Source organism: Corvus moneduloides, chromosome 18 (genome assembly GCF_009650955.1).
Source record: "Corvus moneduloides isolate bCorMon1 chromosome 18, bCorMon1.pri, whole genome shotgun sequence".
Classification (NCBI taxonomy): domain Eukaryota; kingdom Metazoa; phylum Chordata; class Aves; order Passeriformes; family Corvidae; genus Corvus; species Corvus moneduloides.
The window spans coordinates 12,561,880-12,585,505 of NC_045493.1; the positions used below are offsets into that span (position 1 = coordinate 12,561,880).

Below are 23,626 nucleotides of genomic sequence, written 5' to 3' on the forward strand. Positions count from 1 at the left end.
AGCATGGCCCTGGGCAGAAAGCAACATCTGAACCTAATAAAAAGGCTGCCCTCCCCCTCCAAGAGACCCAAGGGCAACCTCTGCTATTTGGTTTCCAACCTCTGCTATTTGGTTTCCAACCTCTGCTATTTGGTTTCTCCTTCACCAGTGGACGGCAGCTCCAGCTCAGAGGTTCTGGCTGGCCTGAAGGAAAGCAGGATGTTCTGGCAGCCCATGGAGACTAGTAGCTTAAAAATGAGTCCAGTGGGGTGGAGTTAGATGGGTTTCAGTGCTAAGGAGCCAGTTGTGACTTCTCACTGGTGTGCAGAGCTGGGATATAAGGACTTGTTCTTCCCTTGAACAGAATGGTGCTCTTTTTCAGTTCCAAAGCATGAAAGCTGGATATGGCTCTAAGCCAAGGCCCAGGATTAACATCCCCATGGGGAAAGCTCTGCTTTGGTCCAACTGGAATGCAGATCCAGACCTGGCACCCATCTTCAGGCACACACCAACCGGGTTCCTCGTGTCTGACCTCTGGCAGCTGCTTCGCTTTCTGGAAAGGGCTCAGGACGAAAGAGCAGCAGAAAATACTCCTGGGTCTTGGGCAGAGCTGGATCAGGATTTCACAGCTGAAGTCTGGACTTTTCGAACAAATACCCAAGTCAGTGGAATCCAAACCTCTTCAGAATCCCTGTGTCACTGGAGCTGATTTGGGGCCCATCAGGCCACACCTGCTGACAGCTGCGCTGAGCAGCTCGAGGGATGTGTTGAATTAGGATGGAGTGTCTTCGACAGCAACCTCCTGGATGGTGCTGCTCAGCTTTTTGCTCTTCATGAAACCTTCCCTTCCTCCTGTGCCACTGCAGGCAGGAGAGGAGCCCTCAGAAGCTCCTGGCGCTGCCCTCTCCCACAGGCACAACATTTTCCACTAATACTGACCTGCAGGCTTGCGGAACAACTGCCCGTGGGTGAGACCTCAGAACAACCTCCCCAGGACTCCTGCTGGCTCCATGGGTTTCCTCAGCATCTGCTTGGGAGCACTGGGGCTGCCATGGCAATTAATAATGACTGATCTAGATGCACCATCATTAGCATGGCCAGTGTGGTCAGCATCTCCTATGCCCTGACTTACCTCAGCAAATACTGCAACAGTTTTCTCCAAGCTGAACATGCATCTAGTCATCAAAGAGATTGCAAATGACTAATAAATATGAAAAGAAGTCAGGGAACAGCAAAAACTTCTGGACAAAGATCAGTCTTTACTGACAACTGCTGCTTTTCCTAAGCAAAAGTACCCTGCAGAGTTTAAAACAGCATCCGACTTCAAAGCAGACAGCTCTCCAGATGGAGCTTACCACCCCTGCAACACCCTGTGCTTCGTCAGGTTCCATGCATTTACAGAGGGACAGTCAGAGTATTTCCAAAGAAGGGAAACACGCCGGCCTCTTCAAACCCAGCGACTCGAGCGATGTGTGACCAATGCACTCCCCACGATGCTGGTGGCGGAACTGATCTCTGGGCTGGCCTCCCGAGCACCACGGGCAGTCCTTTCTGCCTGATCTCTTTTTACAAGGGCCAACAAGAGGAAAGCCTCACCTGTCAGCTGTGTCTGCAGCTGAGATGAATGCGGTCCCTCCTTGGTGGGATCTGGACACCCTCCCGTACTGGAAAGCAGGATCCAGAAAGTGCTGTGTTGGCAGCACAAGGATTTCACCTTTCACCCCTGTTTCTGCAGATTTCCAGTCCAGGGCATGCAGGCAGATGCTGTGCATTTCACAGGGGTGGCTTTGGTCACCCTGGTGCCACCACAGGAAGGGACCTGCAGCCCTGCAGGGTCTGCCAATGTCCCATGCACTGGTGGCTGCCAAGGCTTCACCTTCCCAAGTCCCCCTCCCCTGCATCCCTGTTAGGGAATTTCTCCACAGCTGGAGAACTGCGTGTCCACGGATTTAATTTCAGGAGCATTTCTGCAAAGCTGGCTGGTTTGTTTGTTGGTTTGTTTGCTTGTGCTGCAGGCCTCCAGCCCCTCGGAGCACTTGCCCTTCAGTAACGCCAACACCGATCTCGGATCACTCCAGATACAACTGCTTCAACCTCCCGTCGGTGGCCAGTGATTTATTACCACTCTGCTGCCTGGAGTCCTGACAAATACTTTTTGGTAATTGCAGGAGGCCAAAAAATAGAGGATAAATAAACCTGACAATTAATTCAGCTGTTACTCACACACGCACGTAGCAACACTCATTCCCAAGTCTCTTATGAACCCAATTCTTCCCAGATGGCATGGAAGCCAGGCTGAGCTCAGCCAGCCTGGACACCTCTGCCTCTGCCCAGCACCCTTCAGGGTCCCAGTGCTGATAAGAGCCAGGCATCCCACCAAAAGCTGCTCTATTTTCCTTCCAAGTTACTTGCCAGCCTACCCTGTCTCATCTGCCAAGATCAGCTCTTTAGCCCTCTGCATCATTATCACAGAGCATATATAATTTCACGGCAAATCACAAGAACTGATGAATGGCTATTTGGATTGCAATTGTCAGGAGAGTATAAAACACTTCCTGCCGTACAGAGCCCAGGAACAGTTACCAGCTCTCCTGGCCAAAAGCTCAGCTAGGGAGCCCCTGCTCTGCTGGGGCTGCCGTGTCAGGGCTGTGGGGCCACCACCATGGGAGGACACAGGGCTGGGTGCTACCAGCACAGGTATTCTGGTGTGATTTGTACCCTTTTAAAAAAAAATATCGCCCCAGCTGCATCCCACTCCAGGAGCCTCAGGAGGCTGCTGGCACCCAGTGCAGTGTCCTGGCGTGCACAACAAGGACAGCCTCCACCTTGTGCCCTTTTCTCCCTGCTCTCATCACTCAACTAGCTAAAAAAAAAAAAAAAAAAAAAAAAAAAAATTGTTTTAATTCTTTCCAAAGGAAAAAAAAAATCTCCAGTCCTGACTAAACACCAATTTGTCAGCAGAAGGCCACAATGCTCCTGCACCTTCTCACAGCCTGTCCAGGGCAAAGGCAGAAGGGATGCCTTTTATCTTCCCTTTCCCCTCAAAAACTCCTGTCTACCACCCAAAATATGAGTGAGTGTGGATTGCTGACATCTTTTTATTGCTGGTTTTCAAAGCCGTCTGCTTTTGTCCCATTTCATTTTCATCTCTTTATGTAAGAGCTTTGCAAGTAGACCTAAAGTTTTCCATCATTAAATTCTAAGTGTTGGCCTTGAATTTAGAGTTTTCCCACCTTCTGTTTCTTCAGCATCAGTGTGAGTTATTGACAGGGGAGACGGCTGTCAGCCCCTGTCAGCATTTAAACCCTGATGTGAGAGGTTGAACAGCCTGGCTCCTGTTTGTACTGGTTATTAACTTACTCTAATTGCCTTCAGAGTGGCAAAAGCCTTTCCATGAAGGTTTTTCAACAAAATCACTGGTCTCAAGAGATCTTTAGGCTGATTTTTAAGAGCCAGCAGTATCTGCCCAGTGCATCACCATGGCAGCTGGTTGCTGGAGGAGCGCGTGGAAACTGGAGGAGGCAGATTTGGTCAGTGTGGGTATATACCTGGAGGGATTTCAGAGGGTGTCTCAGCAATCCAGATGATATAGGGTGAATCTCAGCAGCATGGAGAAAGAAACCTTTTGGGTATCCCCTGGGCAGACAAACCAGTCAGGCAGTGCTGGCAGAAGGCAGGGGTACACCCTGGCTGAAATGCTCATTGCTGTGCTCAGGAGAATATAATCTGTGTAAAATCCATTTCTGAGCCCTAGGAAAGGCAGCAGAAGGCCCCCCGACTACCTAATAGCTAGTCAATGGACTACATTCCATACAGTCATCAATTAGATCTCATGCACAGTCATCCCCCTCAGCTCAGTGACCCCCCAGTCGTCACTCCCCACCTCACACACCCCCCCAGCAGTGGGAAGAGCTCCCCAGCCTATGGCATCACTGTGGGAAGGGGACTTGGGGACTCCCAGCTGAAGTCAACCACACCCCATGGGACAGGTGTTGGAGGTAAAGCAATTTAGACCCACAAATAGATACCAGAGCTTCTTAATTAGGTTTCATATCTTAATTAGGTAGTGGCTTACTAGCTTCCCCCACAATCTCATGCAGCCCTGGGTCAATGAGACAAGGGTCTAGGGGTGCTCACTGTGCCCTCGCACATGGAAAAACACCTGCTGCCACCACCCCTAGGTCCCCTCAGCCCATTTTACCTTGGACACCCCATCAACACCAGCACAGGGATCCCTCAACCCCCCCCCACCCCCTTGCCTGCAGCCGCCTCAGCTGTCCTGTGAGCAGCTCATCCTGCCCGGGCTCACACACCCCCACAGGCAGGAGCTGCTTTCTGCTGCCAAATAAGTTTTGGGTTGGGTTGGTTTGTTTGCTCTTTTATTATTGAACCAGCACGGCAGTGGTCGCCCACTGTCCCCCACCGCTCGCTGGTGGGCACGCCGAGCACAGTAACAGTGAACAAGCCCGTCACCTTTAGCAGAAGAACCCCCTCCCCTCTGGAGCAAGCTGTGGAATTATTTACACCTGGTGGTCTCTGTACAGCCCCGGCTGTCGCACAAGTCCCTCCACAGCAGCTGTGCACAGGCTGGGTACACACACAGAGATTCCCCCCGTACAGTTCAAGCGAGAAATTGTCCAGTGATTGGTTTGCATTTGTACAAGTTACAAAGTTGGTCAACACTAAGTTTAAACTTGGGGTTTTGGAATAGTTTAATGTGAGTTTCTCCTGGATTGCACAACCGCAGCCAACAGCATGAGGAGGTGCTTGGGGATGCCTCGGTGGGGAGAACGAGGGCCAGAGGGGGGGAAGCACCACAACCTACAGGAGCAGCAGCTCCTCCTTTCCCAAAACCTCACTCCCCTGAGTCCACATCTGAGCAGGTAAAGCTGGGCCATCCCTCTGCAGCCTCCCAGGTCTGGGCTGGTTCCCCACCAAGCAGCTGCGGGCCTTCTGCCCACACACTGCCAGCTCGTTGATGAGACACAAATTAATTAACCCGGAGCAGGAGGATGCTCTGCTCCTGCACCTCAGCAAGGGGGCTCAGAGCTCCCCGGTGGGAGCTGCTGCTGCTCTGTGTGCTCCCTTCAGAGTCCCTCCATCCCTGTCGCTGGGTCTGCCTGGGGATGGGGTGTGTGTGTGGAGACCCAACGATGGCGACACAGCAAGACACAGAGTGCCAAAACCAAGCAGTGCTGTGGCCAAGTGTGGGGCTGAGCTCTCAACAGGGGGGATCCCACTGCAGCAAGACCTACCTGTCCCGACCTCAGCCAGTCTCCTGCATCCCTGGGCTGCTCCCCCAGCCTGGGGCAGGCTCAGCCAGGGCCTGAGCTCCTGCACAGAGCTGGGAACATCAGCAATGTTGTCACGTCCCCCGTTCAGGAACAATCCCGAAGGATCCCACTGAGCAGCGGGTGAGGCTGCTGGAGCCCTGCAGCATCTCGGTGTCACCAGTGTCTCCCCAGCACCTTCACATCCTCCCAGTCCCCTCCTGCACACGCTGCCCTGCCCAGCAGCTGGTGGGTAACATCCATCCAGCAGCACTGAGCCACAAACCCCGTAAGGGCTGAAAACAACCTCACCAATACCTCAGAACTCTTCTGCCATGCTCACGGCACAGCCTCAGGTGCTGCTGTGCTTTGGGCTCCTGGCCAGCCCCAGCCCCTCACCTTGCACACACACAAAACAGTGGAAGTGAGAGAACCATGGCTCTGGGGTTGGCACTGAAGGGTGGGACAGGCTCTTCTCTCTCCATCCCACGGTTCTGGGTGCTGGCCATGCTGCTGGTGAACGCTGCCCATGGCTAACTGGGAGTGCAACCCAACCCTATCCCAGCTGGGCAGAGAGAAGGCGGCTCTGCAGCTCCTGGCTGGAGCCTGTGGCCCTTCCTGATGTCCCAACACCCGGCTGCAGGGTAGGCACGGGATACCCACACGCTGCGGGACCCGAATGCCGCCCCAGTGCCTCCATCCCTGGTGTGCTGCAGTGCCCCTGGTGAGAGCAGCTGCGGCAAAGCCCCAAAGGCAGCAGCTCCATCACCCTTCTCTCACCCCTCTGGCCACGTCTCAGCCCTCACTGGGCCACTGGCAGGGTCTGTGATGCCACTCTGCCAGCTCTGCAGCCACCTTCCACCGGCACCCAGCGCCTTCCTGGACATCTGCAGACACCAAGCAGCACACAGTATTGCTACTGTGCCAAGTGGGAACTTTATTCTTTGTTGTGGTTGGGGTTTTTTTTGCTATTTTTTCCAAATCAGCTAGGGAGGCAGCTTTGAAGATGTGTCAGATTTGGAGAATTATTTTTTTCCCAGCAAAATCTGCAACATTTTAATAGTGTTTTGCCCAGACATCAGCTCTGTGAGTCTGTACAGCTCAGAGCCACAGAGACACCAGCAGCAATAACCTGGGAACGGAAAGACTTTCCACATCGCTTGTGCATTGTCTTGGATTTTTTTTTCTTTAAAAAAAAAAAAAAAAAAAAAAAAAAGCACAACAGAAAAGACACAAACATTGATGAACATTTAAAAACCTGTACATTGTAAAAAAAAACAAAACCAAAAGTAAAACCCAACAGAAAAAAAAAAAACAAAAACAACCAAACCCCAAACAAACAACAAACACCATCATTCTCTTGCTTTGAAATCAGAATCAACCTGGGAACGTTGCAGGGGGAAAAGAAAGATCCATGGGGAAGGTGACAGCGCTGGCCACGCCGCTGAGCCCGCGGGGCTGCCGGAGGCTGCGGGGCTGGGGCTCCTCTAGCGTACAGAATGCAAAGCATTTAATAAAATTTTTTTTTTTTTTTTTTTTTTGCCATTTGTTTTCCCCCCAGAGCGAGAAAGCAGAAGTGAATGAAAAAAAAGTCTAATATTTTTGTTCTTTAACCATGTAACTGCAGATATGAGCCAACATCATGGAATGAAAAAAATAATGTAAAGTAGAGCATTCGTGTGTATCACAAAAATACAATAAAAACTTTTTTTAAACTTTTTTTCCTTTTTTTTTTTTTTTTAAAGTTTCCTGTGAACTCCCTGCCACGCTGGCCTCCTGCCCACTCCGCCCCTGCCCTGGCCAGCTCGGAGGGCTCTGGAGAATCAACGTCTACAACCAGCAAAGGTGTGTGTAACGGGGGGCCCTGCAACCATGGCAAGATTTTTGTTTGGTTTTTTTTTTTTAAACTAAGTACATACATTCTCCTGACTCCCAGATAACTTTGATGGATCATTGTTACCTTTTTTTTTTTTAACCCTTCCATACAATGGACAAATGCAGCAAAGCCTGCATGTAAGAACAGAACCTCTTTTACAGCATGTAATACTGTGTTTTGTTTAAAGTCCTTCCTTGCGTAAAATATTGACATAATTCACTGAAGGTATCAAAAATATACCCTGTAGACCAATACAATTTACAATTGCCTTTTCTCACCATTCAGAAAACAATGCACTTAAAGCAACCGAGCCCCTCAGTGGGCAGCGTGTGAGCCAGCCCGGGGACGTCCCTGCCCGCTCCGAGGGACACGGGATTGCTTCCATCGAAGGGACCAGGATTTTTTGTGTTCTTTTTTTTTTAAGAAACAGCTCTTCACTCCCTCCCCTGCCCGCTCTTCCCAGCCACGTTCGAAGCGTGTCGTCGCGGGGCTGATACGTCTTGTGACGCGGGAATGCCGGGCAAGCAGCCCTCGGATCAGCCAGGGAACCACCGACCCGGGGCGTTCCGTTCCGTTTCACGTCTCAACCGTGGTTTTTTTTTTTTCAATCTTTTCTTTAACCCGCTCAAGGTTTTGCAATTCTGAGGCACATCCCCACGGCCGGGTACGGGGGAGCATCCCACCGCCCGCTGCCGACTCCGCAGGAGCATCCGCAGCCCCTGGCTCGCTGCTGCGGGAAGGGGCCGGCAGAGCGTCCGAGCCCCGGGACGGGCACACGGCCGCTCTCTGTCCCTCTCGAGCGCGGGGTCACCGCCCAGCACGGCTGCCAAGATCGAAGATGGGTTCCTTGGGTTTTGTCTCGTTAAGGCTTTTTTCTTTTCTTTATCAGACCGAAGAGGATGCAGAAATTTCCAGATGTTGAGAAAGAAAAAAAAAAAAACCCAAACAAAATTTTAAAAAAATCCAAAACCATCATCCCCCCCCCCCTCCTCCCCCCCCCCCAATTGGCTGGTTGGGAGGGAAGGGGGGGAAAAAAAAAAAAAAAAAGAAAAAAGGAAAAGGAAAAAATGAAATCGCTCTGCTCCTGCATCTTCGCTCGTGAGAGCCGGCGGGGCCGGGGTGGTGGGCGCTCGCCCCGGGCGTCCCGCTCGCTCCCCGCGCCCCGGGTTTGGTCGCCGACTCCCTGCCCCTGGCTCCTCTCATTCACTGTCCGAAAGGGTTTCGTACTGGGAGCAGAGCAGGGGCTTGGGCTCCTCGTCCCAGGCGTGGTGCTGGCTGCCGGGGGTGCCCTGCGGCAGCGGGGCCGTGGGTGCCGCCGTCACCACCCCGCTGGGGAGCCGCATGGTGAGCGGGTTGTAGGGGAACGGCGTCGAACCTGCGCGGGACGAGGAAGCAGAGTCAGCACCAGGGGTGGTGGCCCTTCCCCGCAGCCTCCCCACACCCCTGCGAGGGCGGCACGGCCACTCTGGGGACCCGTCCCCTCGAGCCCTACCTGCGGACGACGGCCTGTCCTCCCAGACGCGGTTGGTGAGGGGAGTCCTGCGGTTGCAGTCGCCCTCCGAGTGCACCGAGGAGACGGAGGGCGGCCGCTCGCCCGAGGACAGACCCGGCGCCGGGGACTTGGCCTTGCGGCTGTTGGGTCTGGCAGCGATCTTTGGCTTCCCCCCTCCTCCTGCGAAGAGAAGCAGCCGCTCGTCACCCGGCTCGTTGTGACAGGGTTCAGCGGGTCGGGGACGGGGCAGCGGGTTCCCAGCGCTTCCCTTTTAGGAGCTTTGCAAAAATGGCTCGTGGCAGGAGAAAAGCTCACCCCGGGCCGACGGCAGCACGGCGGGGAATGGCGATGGGGCAGGTGGGGGCAGCGGCTGGAGGAGGGCTCTGCCCTCTCCTGGGCTGCTCCACCCTGGGGGCTGATGCCACCAACTGTCCCGTGGAGGGACCCGGGGCAGGAGCAGCCGTGCGGCTTCGGCCGCTTCCCTGCAGGATCTGCTCCCGAGCCCGCTCGTGGCTCAGCCCACAAACGTGGCTCATGAATGGAGCTCCATGTGCCACCCCCACGGGCACATGCGGTTGGCAGCGACCCCCCAAGAGCTGCGTGGGTGCTGGAGCCCTGAGCACATTCCCCATGCCCATGGTCTACATGGGTCTTTCATCTCTCCTTACAGCAGAATCCCTGGAGATGTTTAGCCAGTTTTTAAAAGGTTTGAAGCCAGAAGGGCCTCTGTCGGGCAGGTGAGCCCAGATAAATGAGGGGGAGCTCCCCACGGGGGAGGGATAGATGGGCTCTGCATCCCACCCTGCCTGCCCAGCAGCAGCAGGCAGCCTCCACCAGGCATAGGGAGGCACGGCTGGAAGAAGCTGCTGGTTTCATGCAGGAGCCAGAAAAGCTTTTCTGCAAAAAGCTTTAGAGTGCCTGGTGTTAGATGACCCAGAGGGGTGTGAGCTGACCTGGAGGAAGGTGCACATGTGCACCCAGGATCTACCCCTGAGCCATGGGCTCTGTGCCTGGATTCCCGAGGCTGATCCCTGGCAGTGGTGTCATGCTCTGTGCAGGGCACTGCCATGAGGCACTCTGCCCTTGGCAGGTGTGCGGGGGACAAATGCTCCCCCCATCCATCCCTGATCCCCCTCCTCCCTCCCTTTCTTAACTGGGGATCTGCACAGCCACCCTCTCATCTCTGCTCCTGTCTCCTCAGAGCTGAGCAGACCCCGCCATGGGGCCCAGCGGGCTCTGCAAGCCCCATCAGGGCCCATGGGGCAGCTCATCCCCAGCTCTCCTCTCTTTATCATCCTCCATGTACCACTTTTAGCTCCCTTAGCACCTCCCTCTTGCTCCAGGCGCTCCCAGATCCCATCCCCCCATCCCAGGTTGGATTCTGCCCCGACACCCCCAGAGACTGGAGTGGGGAGGGAAATGCCACCCTGCCCTGTGTCCTCCACACCAGCCCTTCTCAGCACCTTCCCGTTTTGGGAGCAGCGATCCCACTGGGGGTTTACAGACAGTTGGGGCTGGCTATTTAAGTTTATGCCCTTGATTTTTTGGGTGGGGGGGTTTTCCATCCCCATAAACCTTTCCATTGTGTAAAAAAAAATACAGGAAAAGGAGATATTAAAAACCAACAAACAGGGAAAGGAGAAAGGAGCAAGTCAGTGGTTTAGAGAAAGCAACAGCACCTTTGGAGACTATTAAATTAACATCAAACAGGATTAATCAGCGGATCCACAAAGCTCAAAGCTGGGGGAGGGAGGGGAGAAAAAGAAAACCAAAATGAACAAAAACGGGGAGGGGAGAAATAAATCCCCTGGTAAATGGGGAGATAAAAAGGCTGAAAATTAATAACACAGAGAGAGTGAAGGTGGAGAGGGCTGCAGACCTGGCAAGGAGCGCACGTCCTCGTTTCGTCCATCAGCAGGAGTTATGGGCATAGCAGCGGGCAGGCTTGCACTGGCATTCAGAGAGTTAAAAGCATTGGCACTGAGAGGTGAGCGCTCTTCCCACTGCTCGTCATATTTACCCATTAGGGCTTTCCTAATTATTGCCTCCAACCCCATGTTGGTACTGGAATTCTCTTGGACCGACTGGCTCCTACAACTGATTAGCCCTGGGAGATACGGGAGAGGGAGGAGAGAGGGGACGGGAGATGGGGGGGAGCCAAATGAGAAGAAAGATGGGGGGGACGGGGAAAGGGGGAGAAAGGAGACAAGGGAGAAGGGAAGAAACAAACAGTCAGCACATTCTCGCAAAGCAACAAACTTTGTCATCTTGTTCTTTAAAGCGCTGTGATGCACCCGTCCTCCTCCTCCTCCCGCTCCATCCCGCCCCAGGGCTTGGCGGGGGCTGGCGGTGGGACGGATGGGGCTCACTCTGGGGTCTGGGTTTTGGGAGGGTTCCCCAGGGCCAGGGATAAGGGTTTGTCGCAGAGCCCCAGGGAGCATCTCCAAGGAGCAGGGGCTGCGCTCCCAACCCGGCCAGGGTCGGCATGGGGGCAGGAGGAGAGTCATTGGATGTGGGGTCATTGGGGTCCATATGCACACGTAGCAATGGTCAGTGCGCCAGGAATTTGGAGGCCGGGGCGGTTTCCCATTAAGGAAGTCAGGGAAGGAAGGAGGAGTACCCCACAAAAACACCTGATGAGAAAGAAGTGCCTGGATTTGGCTCTGGGGTGAGAGGATGCAAGCAGCCGCCAGAGCTGCCTGCGTGGGTTGGGCTACACGGGGAGAGGGGAGTGTCCTGTTGTCCCTCCTCGTGCTCTCTGCAAGCCCCCTGCCCACTGCCCCAGCCCCCCTTCCCCCCAGGCCGGGTTCCCACGGGGACCAGGGCCCCCCGGGCTGAGTGGGACAGGATGCAGAGGCGAAGTGTCCGCGTGGTTGTGAGTCTCAAGCCATGCAGTTATGGAGCAGCACCGCACAGGGACCAGAGGCTCAGCCACGCCACCGTCATTCCCGGGGTGGCAGTTACAGGGAACAAGCAAGGGCAAAATACAGACACAAAACTGCCAGGCCCCCCCGCTGACCCCATCCTGGGGTGTTTGTTCTGGGATCGCTGCCCCTCTGCTTGGAAAGGGACAGATCCCAGGTTCCTGTAAACCTGCTTTGAACACTGGTCTTGCTGTACACAGGCAGGGTCTTTCCTGATCCCCTCTAGCCGAAACTGACCCTCAAATCTCGGGTCCTACCTGGCTGCACCTGCTCACCCCAGCAGCTGATGCCAGCTCACTCCTCCCAAACTCATTTCCACTGGTGAGCAGTCCTACACCACTGGCCCTCCCTCCGCACCAAGCCCCTGCCCACAGCACCTCCTGCCCTTGGCTGTGGGAAAACTGCTGTTCTCCTACTTAAAACTGACAACCTGAAGGCATTCCTGCTGCAGGAGAGCATTAATCCTTAATTAATTAAGTACCAATTAGTATTCCTCAGTGGGGATTCACTGCATTCATTTGTGAGCCCACCCGGACATGTCGCAGGTGGCAACAGCGTGACAGCTTCCCACTGTCATTCCCCCTCGGGCTGGTCGTGGGCCTGAGCACTCTTCCAGCTCCCAAGGAAACACCTCCTCCTGCCCCAGCACCCCTCATCTCCCTTCCAGTCCTCAGCATCACCACTCTGCCCAACACAGAGTGCTGCTCTTGCCCCAGTTTGCTTTTGCAGCTGGCTCCTGCATCCTGCCCAGCCCGTGGTGACACAGACCCCACTGCCCACCCTCATGTTCCCCTTTGCCACTGCCCTCCCACCCACCCACAGGTGACCATAAGGTCCCATCAAGAGCAGGGTGCTCTCTCCAGGTGTGAGGTCCACCTTGCTAAGATGGTTTAATCCTCTGATGGCATCAGATGGCCAACCCTTGCTTGATCTTTAACCTCTCCTCAAACTCTGCCAGGCTTTCCAAGGAATTACACTGCCCTGTCTCCAACCCAGCAGCAGAGAGTTACGGTGTGTCCTGAGGCCTCTGCCTCCCAGCACCTGTTACACTTGGTCTTAAGGGAAAACAAAAATAGGAGATGCTTAAATCTACCGAGCCTCCTGCTCGCCATAGCTGTAAGCCCTGTGGGGAACGAGGTACAGGTATGTGGGGAGTTACCTGCTCCAGTAATCGCTGGCATGTTGAAAATCTCTGTCCCAGGCTGCCCCACATCTGGAGAAAAACAAAGAAGCTCTTCAGTATGGAGAGAGCACATGCAGGTTAGTGGCAGGGAGGACCTGCCATGGCAGCCACGACAAGATTCCCATCTCTCTGTCATGGCACTCCCAACAGCAGCCCAGCTCCCCCAGGCACAGGCGTGGGTCTGTGGGTGCTGGCTGGGACCAGGGATAACTCCCAGTGCCTCTGGGAGATCCACAGCAGGCACCTTCACCAGGTGGGAAAGGGCAAAATAACAGAGCCCAGAAAGCCAGGGCAATGTCTTTGTGCTCAGTGCTGGCCCCCCTCCCTTCCTCCCTCCTGCCCTTGGGATTACAAGCTCCATGAAGCCAAATCCTCTCTCATGCCTATGGGATTTTCAAAGGCTCAATGCCCCCTATGCATGGAGCAGGTCTGGGCAGTGGAGAGGGTGAGGAGGAGGAGAAAAAATGTTAAATCAATATTTTCCCTCTTAGCTGAGCTGTTTGACTTGGATATTGCTTTCCTTAGAATAACAGAAATTCTCATCAAATAAGAGGTGTATCCAATTTCTATATATTTTTTCTTGATAAGGGGAAGTGTGGAAGGTCAGGGGGTTCAGCTACATGTCCCCAAAGGGGCATAACAATACTGTTGGCTCATGGTAACATCATCCAGGAGACGAGACAGCTCGGTCCCTCTTATCCGATGCAGCTGTTGTAAGATGGATTCAAATTGAATTAGTATTGACTGTATAATGCTGGGCTAAATTAAATTATGATCCTATCTACTCTATTAGCGGTTAATGAATGAACGGGCTGAATTTCTAATCTGAGCCAGCCTGGTTAGTTTTACAGAGCTGCACCAATATTGATGTAGGGCTTAAAGTAAGGTTGGGGAGAGATGCATCTCAAGGAGGAAGGATTCAGCTTGGCTGGCCAGTCATTAAAATATCAATTGCTCTTAAGTCTCCTCCATGCTCAGCTCATTATTTCCTTCCTACTTAGGTTATCTGGTGTGGGTGGGATTGACAGCCTCAGAGCATGGAGACTAGGGTGGGAAGTCTCCCACTGCCTCCCCAGATGCGCACAGTCACTGCTGGCACCAGTGCAGAGCATTCTAGGAAACATTTGGACCTTGTATTTCATAGAATCCCAGACTATTCTGAGTTGGAAGGGACCCACGAGGACCATCGAGTCGGACTTCGGCGCAGACAGAGCTGGCTGGGAGCTCCCAGCCCTTTAACACAGCAGCACTCATTCCCAAATCTCCTTTGCTTCATGTGTCCTTGAGGCTTTTCCTCCCCTGGTGCCTTGCATTCGCCTCCCCACAGGTTCTTACTGTATTCTGTCTCGTTTTTGTTGGTCGTGCTGAGCTTCTTGATGATCTCCTGTTTCTTGGACTTCACCATGGCAGAGTTGCTCTCAGTCAGCTTGCTGAAGAAAGCTGGACGCTGAGTGTTGTTTCCTGGGGACTTCGACCCCATCCTGCAGAGCAGAAGACCATTGGAAACCTCTGAAACTCCACTATACCTAAAGAGCCTCTTCCCTCAGTGCTCAGGATCAGGCTGGGAGCTCCTGGGATACTCAGCACCTCCAACCTGTCTCCCTATCCCAATGATAAACATACCCCACGGTATTGAAAAGCTGCTACAAGTACAGCACCCTGGGAGGGGACACTGCTTGGGGCAGCAAGGAAAGCAGCCCGGGCCAGGGCTGGACGGGACATCCCCATCCCCAGGTAGCCCCAGCGCCCGCTCCAGGGCCCTACCTCTGGTCCATGGGCTCTCCCTCGCGGAACAGGACGGGGTACGGGGCGCCCTTGGCGTGTTCCGCTTCTCCCACGCCGTCTGGTGGAGACACCGGCTCGATACAGCTGTCCGGCCCCCCGGCCGCCGCCTTGCCCTGCTCCGGGGACCTGGGCAGCAATGGGGACAGGCCGTCGTTTCACTGCGACAGCCCCTGGCCCTGTGCAGCAGCTCGGGGTTGGGAGGGGAGAAGACTCCTGGTGCTTTGAGAGGGTGGTTTGGGCAGGCAGAGCTGGGCTGAGCTGAGCCCTGGGCCTGATCCCCTGACAGTGGGGACAGCTGAGACACCCCAAACAGAGCAGCCCAGGAGGGACCTGCTGGTGGCAGGGACACATGGACCCCTGTGGAGAGCTGTGACATTAACCTTTTGGGGACACTGCATTTGATTCTCAGTATTTGTGAACACAGCGGAGGCGGAACCCGCCACCTCCCATCCTCCTTGTCAGGGCCACACAGGAGCTGGGTGGTTGCAGGAGGGGGCCTGGAGCTGGGGCAGCTTAGAGAGGATCAATACTGGCCCCTGATGCCTGCCCGTGGCCAGAGCCTGGAAGACAGCCAGGCTCAAGTCTGCGAGGAATTCCTCACGGCGAGTTCTGGGAATTTACGTCTTTGTTCTTTCTGTGGTTTCTCTTTTTTTCCCCAGTTTTCTTCATCACTGGGTGGTCAGGGCTGGGCTCTTTTCCTTCATGTTATAAAGCCAACTCCAGGATCAGGCAGAGCTGGGACGAATAATCCCATTTACTGACAAGGCACCACTCATTCCTGGATACATCTGGGTACAGACCCATTTTTAAATTCCATACAACAGTAATCAGACCTGCCTTGTAGCAGCACGGGGATTTGAAAGTGACTTTAAAACAAATACAGGTGGTGCCTGAAATGAACAATTCTAGTTGTCAGGGCACGTGTGTCTAGTAAACTTCTTATTCACTGAGAAAGATGTAGATAAAATTAACTTTGAACCAATGGAAAACATGTTGCTTCAGGTTTTTTGGAATCATCTCTGGTCAGGGACTGAGAACAGTGACAGGACAAGAGGCAACATGCACACAAACAAAACATGTGAAATTCCATCTCAACACAAGAAGACCATTTTTCCTGTCAGAGTGCTGAAATGCTCGGACAGACTGGCCAGAAAGGTGTTGTCTCCATCAGTGGAGATATTCTGAACCCAACTGGCCATGCCCCAGGACAACCTGCTCAAGAGGACAGTGCTGGGCTGGATGATCTTGAGAGATCCCTTCCCACCTAAACTATCCTGTGACGCCGGCCGGATTGGGAAGAGAATTATGCATGGACTCTAAGAGGGTCTAAAGAGCATCTCTAGGACAACAGCGATGGCAAGAGGCACCACCCCAGGGGAAAGATGCCCAGATCAGAAAGGAGTTGGGCTGTGTAAGCAGGGAATACACCCAGCACCAAGCTGAGGAGAGCAATGCCTGCCCTGTGCACCACCTCACCGCGGTGCCAGGTAGCCAAGGGCACCCGCCTGACTTCCCCTGAGCCACCTGGGCCCATCTGAGCTCAGACTGGCACAAGCCCATCTGTGCCAGCTTGGGTTGGCCTCTGAGCTCACCTTTTGCCCCCTTCGTTCTGCGGGGAGATGCGCGAGGCCGCCGTGTGCTCCTGCTGCTGCAGGTAGGCCTCGCTGGGGGTGCGGCGCAGGTCCAGCACCGGGCACGCCGCCCCGGGGAACGAATACACCGGGGCCTGGATGTGGGAGTTGAGCTGCTGCGGGTGATGGCGTGTGTAGTCCTGCGTGATGACCTCCTGGGGAAGAAACCTGAGTCAGACATGGAGCTGGTTTTCACCTTTGTCCTGCTGGGCCCAACTAAGAGGGTGAGCAGGAGGGAAACAGGCTGGTTTGACCCTGCAGCTGGAACTTCTGCCTCCTGTCTGCAACAGCTCTTGTGACGGGCTTCTTGGGGACACAAAACCCGGGCTGAACACCCCTGATGCCCCCTGCTCTTCAGCCCCCAACTACAGGAATTGAGGTCTCCAGCATCACTCCCAGCCCATCCCCACCAGACATGTTTCACTGAGCTCTTCCCTCCTCCCTGGAGCCCCAGCAGGAGGGTGAGGGGGGTGAATGAGGTTGGTTAGTTACACTGATGTGCTGGGCCAGCGTGACCACCCGCTGGTTCATGCCCTTGATGCTCTGGCTGGACTGCAGGGGCTGGCACTGGGGGCCGTCGGGCTGCCGCAGGTGCTGCAGGTGGGCGGCTTCGGGAGCCGAGGCCTTCAGCGAGCCTGGGGGGCACCAAGAAGAGAGCAGGAATGAGATGACATCTGTGTCCCCTTCCTTGAATGCCATCCCAACACTGGAGCATGGTCAGCTCGGGCTCTCCTGCGCCAGCTCCTGTTCTCACCTTGCTGCTTCTGCCTCAGGTCATGCTCCCCATGCCCCTTCTCTGTGTCCTGCAGCAGCTTGGCCCCTTTCTCATGGGACAGGCTGGGCGAGCTCACGGGACTCACTGCTTCCATCCGCTCGGGGCTGTAGCCTCCATGATAGCCTGAGGAAATGGAAGGGAGTTAAAACCAGGGGCTCACTTCGCTTTTCCCTAGCACTGCTGCACCATCGCTTGTGGGACAGTCACATGTTCAGCGAAGTGGGGGGAAAAAGAGATGAAGGAAGACCCGGCAGGTCACACTGCAGGGCCACCTCCGACGTCCAGCTGTGGTGGTGGCTGCTGTGAAGAGGTGATGTCTTATTCCTGCAGAGCTGGACACTCAGCAGCTCTCAGTGCCAGCATGAGAGCCAGGGACCAAGTGCAATCTCTGCAGGTTCACAACTTGTTCCCCTATTTTCTCCACCCACTGAAACCCGCACTATGCCTGGACAGCGATGCCCAGAGAAAGTGGAGGTGGCTGCACAAGAGGTCTCCAAGTGCATTACAAAGCAAAGCCCAAAGCCCAGCATGGCCAGGACCAGGAACTTGAAAACTGGATGTGAGGCCCTGAAGAGCCCAGATGCCACTCCAGAGACACTGGACTCACAAACCGCAGGGGCAAAATTTGACTGTTCTCGGCATTTTAATGCCTTTCATAGACTCATAGAACCATTTAGGCCAGAAAGACCTCTAAGCTCATTGAGTCCAACCACGAACCTACCACTGGCAAGTCCACCAAGTCCCATCCTTGGGTTATGGGAAGGGGAGTGGGGCAGAAACTTGCAGTGCTGATGGCCAAGGCAGATGCTGCAACTTGAAGATGGGGTCCCACCAAATCCCCACAGGATGCTTGTTGCTTCTGCATGCTGGTAGGAGCCTGGATGAATGCTCTGGGTGAAGGTTGGTCCCATCAAGACTGATCTAGACCTTGAAATCCATCCCCCTCCCTGCACTTTCCATTGGAATAACTAATCCCAGTGCTTTTGTGTCTTACACAAGATTCCAATTAGGTGGTTCTTGTGGTCTGCTCTGGAAACAGCTGCTGAGCACGGCTGGGCCGAGTGATCCCAGGACAGCCATGTCCATGGTGCCCACCTTGGGCAGCATCCAGCACTGGGACCCTGAGTGAGGTCACCCTGAGCACAGGGACCCCATCCAAGCTGAGACCCACAAAGTCCTCTGAGACCCTGCAGCTCACGAGCAGGGAGGTGTTTGTCTGATGGCCAGCAGCCTTGTCACGCTCACAGTCCCAGTTCTCCGCTTTGCTCATTTGATTTATTACCCACAACTGCTCCTTACAGACTGCCTGGGAACTTCTAAGGATGGGGAAATCGAAATTAGCAAACAGCTATTGTCTGTAAAAAGCAATACCAGGAACTGGACAACATTTGCAAAACAGGACTTGGCGACGGGAAAAACTAAAAGAGGGTGGGAGAAGGGAAGATCCTTAAAACACAAAAATAAAGTCTGGAATAACACAACGACCAGGAAGCAGAGGGACAAGCACACTTGGGGAGGTGATGGAGCCAATATCCAGAACGTGCAACTAAAAATAAAAAATAATGAAATAAAATGGGTGTCAGGCCACAGCTCTGTCACCTCTGCCCTCCAATTTGTGACCCTCACTACTGGAGTCATTACTCAGCGAGCCTCTTTCTCGCTGCCCCTTATCACAAGACATTTGGCGCACGATAATCCCATCTATGAAGTTGGCTGCTGTCGTGGTGGTCTTACCGAGAGCTCGGAGCTCCTGATCCTGCATGGAAAAGCGTTTACTTTGACTCTTTTCTCTACTGTGCTGCTCGGAGCCTGAGGCTGCGTGCTGCTGGTCCAGAGGGTGGTGGTGCTGCTGGCTTTTCCCCTGTCCTCTGCCATAGTGATGAGAAGATGCAGGTCCGGAGGCGGGCAAAGGTCTCGACTCCATGGCTTTGATGGGGGAAGGCGACTGTTCGAGGTTGGCCCCACTGGGCAGCTTTGAGGTGTAGACGTTGTTGTCAGTCTGGGCTCGTTCTGTCTTGGCTTCCCGCACCCTCGAGGCCTCTTTCTGCAGGATGGCCGGGTCCAGCGGGGCCGCGTAGCCATCGGCCGCGCTGAGGGAGGAGCGCAGGGTGGAGGCCGAGGGGAAGGCGGCAGAGCGGATCGGTGACGTGGTAGTGGTGGAGGAGGATCTGGAAGGAAATGAAGACAAGGCCAAGATGAGAGAAGCACATGGAGAAATGCTGTTAACCAGAGCCTCAGCGTTCAGCCTTGCCCTGGCTGAGCTCCTTCCAGGCCTCCCGAGTGCAGGGTTGGCCCATGCAGGGCCAGGGAGGAGGGCTTGGATAGAGCCTCCACCACAGTAACTGGCCACAGGATATTGGGCCTGAATGCATTGACTGGAGAACATAAAACCCATGGACAGGTCCCAGAGACCTTGGTAATTCCACCACCAGGCAATCTTCAGCAAGAGGAGCAGTACCTGTACTTGGGCACAGGTGCAATTCTACGTTATTTCCTGGTAGCAGGAAAAGCCACCACAAAAAGCAAAGAATTGGGGCGCCAAAATGTGCCTCTCCCCATCACAACTTCCCTTGAAATCCAAATCCTGTTCCCACTGAGAATGAAGGGAAAACAACTCTCACTCCTTCCTCTCGGAGGTGCTCATTAATTAAGTTACGGTGCAGGCATCCAGGCAGGCACTGGAAACCATGGTGGGGGGAACGTACCGTAGGACAGAAGGGGTGGGGGTCTCCGAGGAGATGATCTTCATGCTCGTGTTGTGGAGCACGCTGGGGCGCTGCTGGATGGTCTCGTGGGTGCGGGGTGAGACGGGAGAGTGCTGGTGGCTGTGGGAGTGGGAGGACGAACGGCTGCTGGACTGCTCTGTACCTGGGGAGAGCACAAGGAAAGGCTTCTTCAGCTCTCTGCCCAACAGCCCTAACCTTACCTCCACCCAGCACTGGCCCCAAAGTGCGGTGCTGGACTCCTCCCCAGCCTACCTGGTCTCCAGATGGGCGCGTGCTCCACCGTGGTGGAGGCTAGCATGGATTTTTCACGCTCCCTCTCTCGTTCCCTCTCCCGCTCCCGTTCCCGTTCGGACACCGATGATCCTGACTGTTTGGTCATGTGCGTGGGCCCTCCTGAAACCCAGTGAGAAAGGCAGTGAGAGGGCTGCAGACATAGCAATTCCCCCTGGGAATGCTGCCTGCTCTTCACATTGCTGTGTCTGCAGAGCAGATAAGGAATGGCTCCATCCAAGGTCACCTGGAGCAGGACAGACGAGGGCAACCAGCGCGACAAAACCCAGACAAATCATGGAATAGCTGTCCTGGCGCCGTCTCCAAGTTATGACCTTCCACAGCGCTGTTTGCTTTGGGGAAGAAGGGGGAAAAAGCAAGGAAGCCCTCAACAAGCAGGAAGAGAGGGAGTCAGTGAACTGGTCCCTGAGTGAGAATTAATTTGGAGTCTCCCCGTCTGCCCTGGCATGCTGAGCCCATGGCCTTGGATTGGTTATGAGCGTCCCGCTCAACCATTTTCCCATTGGAAAAGCAACCTGCAGCATTACCTGGGGACAAAGGGGAGCTGCTGTGCCGGCTGCCGAAGGTCTGGGGGGGTCCAGGGATGTAGGTGATGCGGTCCATGGTGGTGGCAGAGGTGCCAGGGGTAGGGGGCACGAGGACGGGCAGGTGTGGCACTTGGGACAGGTCGATGATGCCTGGAGAGAGAGAAGCGAGAGGGCTGTCAGGACAACACCGAGCTGCTGCAGCTTGGCCATGCTGGAGCTGGCAGTGCCAGCCTGACCCAGCCTCCTCCTCCCATACTGCTCCCAAACCCCTGGACAGTGCTGTGCTGGGAGGACCTGCTGCATAGTTGAGGGCGAGGGAGGGCTCCCGGGGTGACAGCCCGCGCAGCATGTCCGCCCGCTGCGCCATGGCCGTGGCTGCGGCGTTGTGGTGCATCTGCTGCGACGTGATGTAGTCGTTGATGATGGTCTGGCGGTTCTCCATGGCCGCCGTGTCCGGGTAGCCCCGGATGAGGTACGGGGGGTACAGGTGTGGGTACGTGGGGCTCGGAGCCAGATGCCTTGGCAGGTAGTAAGCAGCAGCTGGGAGAGAAAAGGATGCAGATGTGAAGCCTCAGAGGCCTCAGGCTTTTGGAGCATAACAAGGAAAATAACAGACTGTGCCCCCAGCCGAGGTACCTGCTTCCAGTTGGATTCCCCTCGGGATGGCAGCGGGGTCAAAAGGCAGTGGGATGTGTCCTCGGTACAGATCCACCCCGCTGACGCCGCGGAGCAGGTGCTCGTATGGGGAGATGGGGTGGTGGTGGTCAGGCACGGGGGCGTGCGGAGACTTGGAGTTGGTGAGCTCTCTCGATGTGGGGGTGATCTTTCTGTCCTGGGACACTGGCTTCCCAGCAGTGATGCTCCCTGCAGAGAGCAGAAGGAAATGAGTCAGACTGAGCACTGCGGCCAAGCCATGTCCCCAAGGGATGCCTGCAGCCAAGCATGTCCCACAGGGACAATTGTAGCTACCCTGAACTTGAGGGACCTTTCCCTCCTCCCTGCACTGCCATGACCTGTTACACCACCAAGGTCGAGATGGGCCAAATCCCAATTGCCCCTTGGGAGAGAGGCCTTTCCCAAATCGTCCCTCCACCCCAGCACATCCATGCTGGGCAATCTGTGCATGCACCCTGGCCTGCACAAGCAGCTGGTGGTGCAGCCTTGCTGCCACACTCTTCAGCACAAGGAGGTCACTGCCCGTGTTAGTGAGAAGTGTGAACATCTCCCACCCAGCCTCCCAAGCACTGCTTTCCTGTCTGCCTATGGAAAAAAGAGTGCTATGGGCCACTGCTGGGACAGGGAAGACACTTTTGAAACACCAATGGCTTCACCAGCCACGGCCCACGTCTCCCTTTGGTTACCCTTGTGCAGGTGAAGCGCCCTCACTTCAACAGTGTGAGCACCCCCAGGAAGGGCGCTAAGCCCCAGCTGTCCCTGGCAGCCACCCCAGCGCCGTGAGTCAGCCGTGGGTGTGGGGTGCTGGGAAGAACGGGTTCAACAGGCATCTGCTGGGAACTGCTCGGGCAGGTGGGGTCAGCAGCCGCCTCCCGCGCACCTCACCTGCTCGGTTGTCAGAAATCTTACCATCAAATAAAAGGTTTGCCAAGTACCTTCGTGCTGCCGTGGTGTGGACTCCCGTGTGGAGACCGGAGACCCTCTGTGCAAGTGGCTGCTGAAGGCCGTGCTGTGCCCTGCCTGGTGGTCCTCATAGCCGAGGGCACTTTGGTGGGGCTTGCCCGGCTCGGGTACAATCACAGGAGCCCCTCTGGCAATGGAGCCACCCGAGTTTGTCACAGGGCTTGGCCTGTTTTTCAGGCTCTCTTCGTAAGCTCTTTCCAGATTCCTCGGGTCTTGGATGACATCCAGAGAATGCACAGAGTGAAAAGTCCTGCCGGGACTGCCGATGATGGACCGCACATCGTGCTTTTTGGTACTCGAGGAGGAAGAGCCGCTGTCATACTTCAGCGGGGTACCCTGGGGACAGGAGGCACAGGGGACATCAAAGGGCTGTCGAACAGAAGGAGCCCAGTGACTGCATCCCACAGAGTCTCAGCAGGACTCAGGATGCCTCATTCAGCGGGTCAGTACACAAAGTTTCCTCAGTCAAATGGCCAACAGCCATGGCCAAAGCAGAGATAACCACTCGGCACAGGGCTGGGTGCAGGGCCCATCCTGCACGTCTTGCTGTGCTCCAACAAGATGATGATGAGTCACTGCTGAAGGCTGGCTGTGCCCATCACGCCTCTCTCCTACACGCACCGTGAAATGGGATAGGACTACAAGGTGCCATGGGAACCCTGCAAATATTTGGAGACCAACAGGAGATAGCATGCCATGTTTCATCCTAACTACTGGCCCTGCTGGGTTGCCACTTGCCCGTGAAGGGAGGAGACCAAGTTTATGTGCACCCAGAGTCACAGTGCTGAGGGCACCAAGTTGACTCTGTCTTTGAAAAAGAGGGAAATGCATCCTCTTTTGTTTACACATCTGGATGGATCACTGCTTTCTTAAGGTGCCAGGGGTTCCCTGGGTTTTGTATTTATCTGCTAGGAAGGATTATAGGATGGTCTGGATTGGAAGGGATCCCTTCAAAGGATGGGGCAGGACAACCTGTACCCAAGCAGAGAGTCCATTCTTACCAGTGATGCAACCCAAAGCTGTTTCTGCTCTCCTTTTACCTTGGGAATGGCTCCCAGGATCTGTGCAAGGACAGCAGTCTGAGCAGGACTGACCTCATCCACTGCTCACTCCATACTCACCTGCGTGATGGAACCTTCCTTCAGAGGTCTCGTCAGAGAGATGTCTGGTGTCCGCCTCAGCTCCTCCCGGGGAATCTCATGGATTGATCTTCCTGCTTCTTTCACCGTGGCTACCAGGTCTTCATGAGCTGATTTCATTTTCAGAGGAGTAAGGCCCTCGTGAGATCTGACCTTGTAGGCATCAGATAAGTCCCTTGGTGGAGTGTTTTCCCTCTTGAGCTGTTTGGCTTCTCTTCTGAGGTAGTCCTCATGGGCCTCCACATAGGACCGAGGTATTCCTGCAACCCCCAAGTAGATGATGGATGCAGAGGGTGATTCCCTAGGCAGACACTGGACTCCCAGTCCCCGTGCAGATGCTCACTTCAAGGGGGTCTCTAGTTAACAAGTGGAACTCAGGGACTGGTACCC

General features: G+C 54.9%; 1 protein-coding gene across 15 annotated transcripts in view; it reads right to left on the bottom strand.

Annotated features, from left to right (window-relative positions):
- Window positions 1-8,115: 8,115 nt before the first annotated feature.
- NCOR2 (nuclear receptor corepressor 2) overlaps window positions 8,116-23,626 on the bottom strand; it is a 228,319-nt gene continuing 212,808 nt past the window's right edge. For 9 of the 15 annotated variants that reach the window (XM_032128353.1, XM_032128352.1, XM_032128361.1 and 6 more), the window contains 17 exons: window positions 23,219-23,496; window positions 22,070-22,433; window positions 21,096-21,323; window positions 20,754-20,999; window positions 20,460-20,609; window positions 19,894-20,034; window positions 19,621-19,783; window positions 18,650-19,083; window positions 16,895-17,038; window positions 16,633-16,775; window positions 16,102-16,295; window positions 14,489-14,635; window positions 14,060-14,205; window positions 12,701-12,754; window positions 10,497-10,724; window positions 8,618-8,797; window positions 8,116-8,500 (listed from right to left, as the gene is read on the bottom strand). In XM_032128353.1, coding sequence (XP_031984244.1) covers window positions 8,325-8,500; window positions 8,618-8,797; window positions 10,497-10,724; window positions 12,701-12,754; window positions 14,060-14,205; window positions 14,489-14,635; window positions 16,102-16,295; window positions 16,633-16,775; window positions 16,895-17,038; window positions 18,650-19,083; window positions 19,621-19,783; window positions 19,894-20,034; window positions 20,460-20,609; window positions 20,754-20,999; window positions 21,096-21,323; window positions 22,070-22,433; window positions 23,219-23,496 — 3,416 coding nt within the window. In that variant the 3' untranslated portion in view covers window positions 8,116-8,324. The remainder of the gene's footprint in view (window positions 8,501-8,617; window positions 8,798-10,496; window positions 10,725-12,700; window positions 12,755-14,059; window positions 14,206-14,488; window positions 14,636-16,101; window positions 16,296-16,632; window positions 16,776-16,894; window positions 17,039-18,649; window positions 19,084-19,620; window positions 19,784-19,893; window positions 20,035-20,459; window positions 20,610-20,753; window positions 21,000-21,095; window positions 21,324-22,069; window positions 22,434-23,218; window positions 23,497-23,626) is intronic. The other 6 variants (XM_032128363.1, XM_032128362.1, XM_032128355.1 and 3 more) reach the window with 4 other exon arrangements.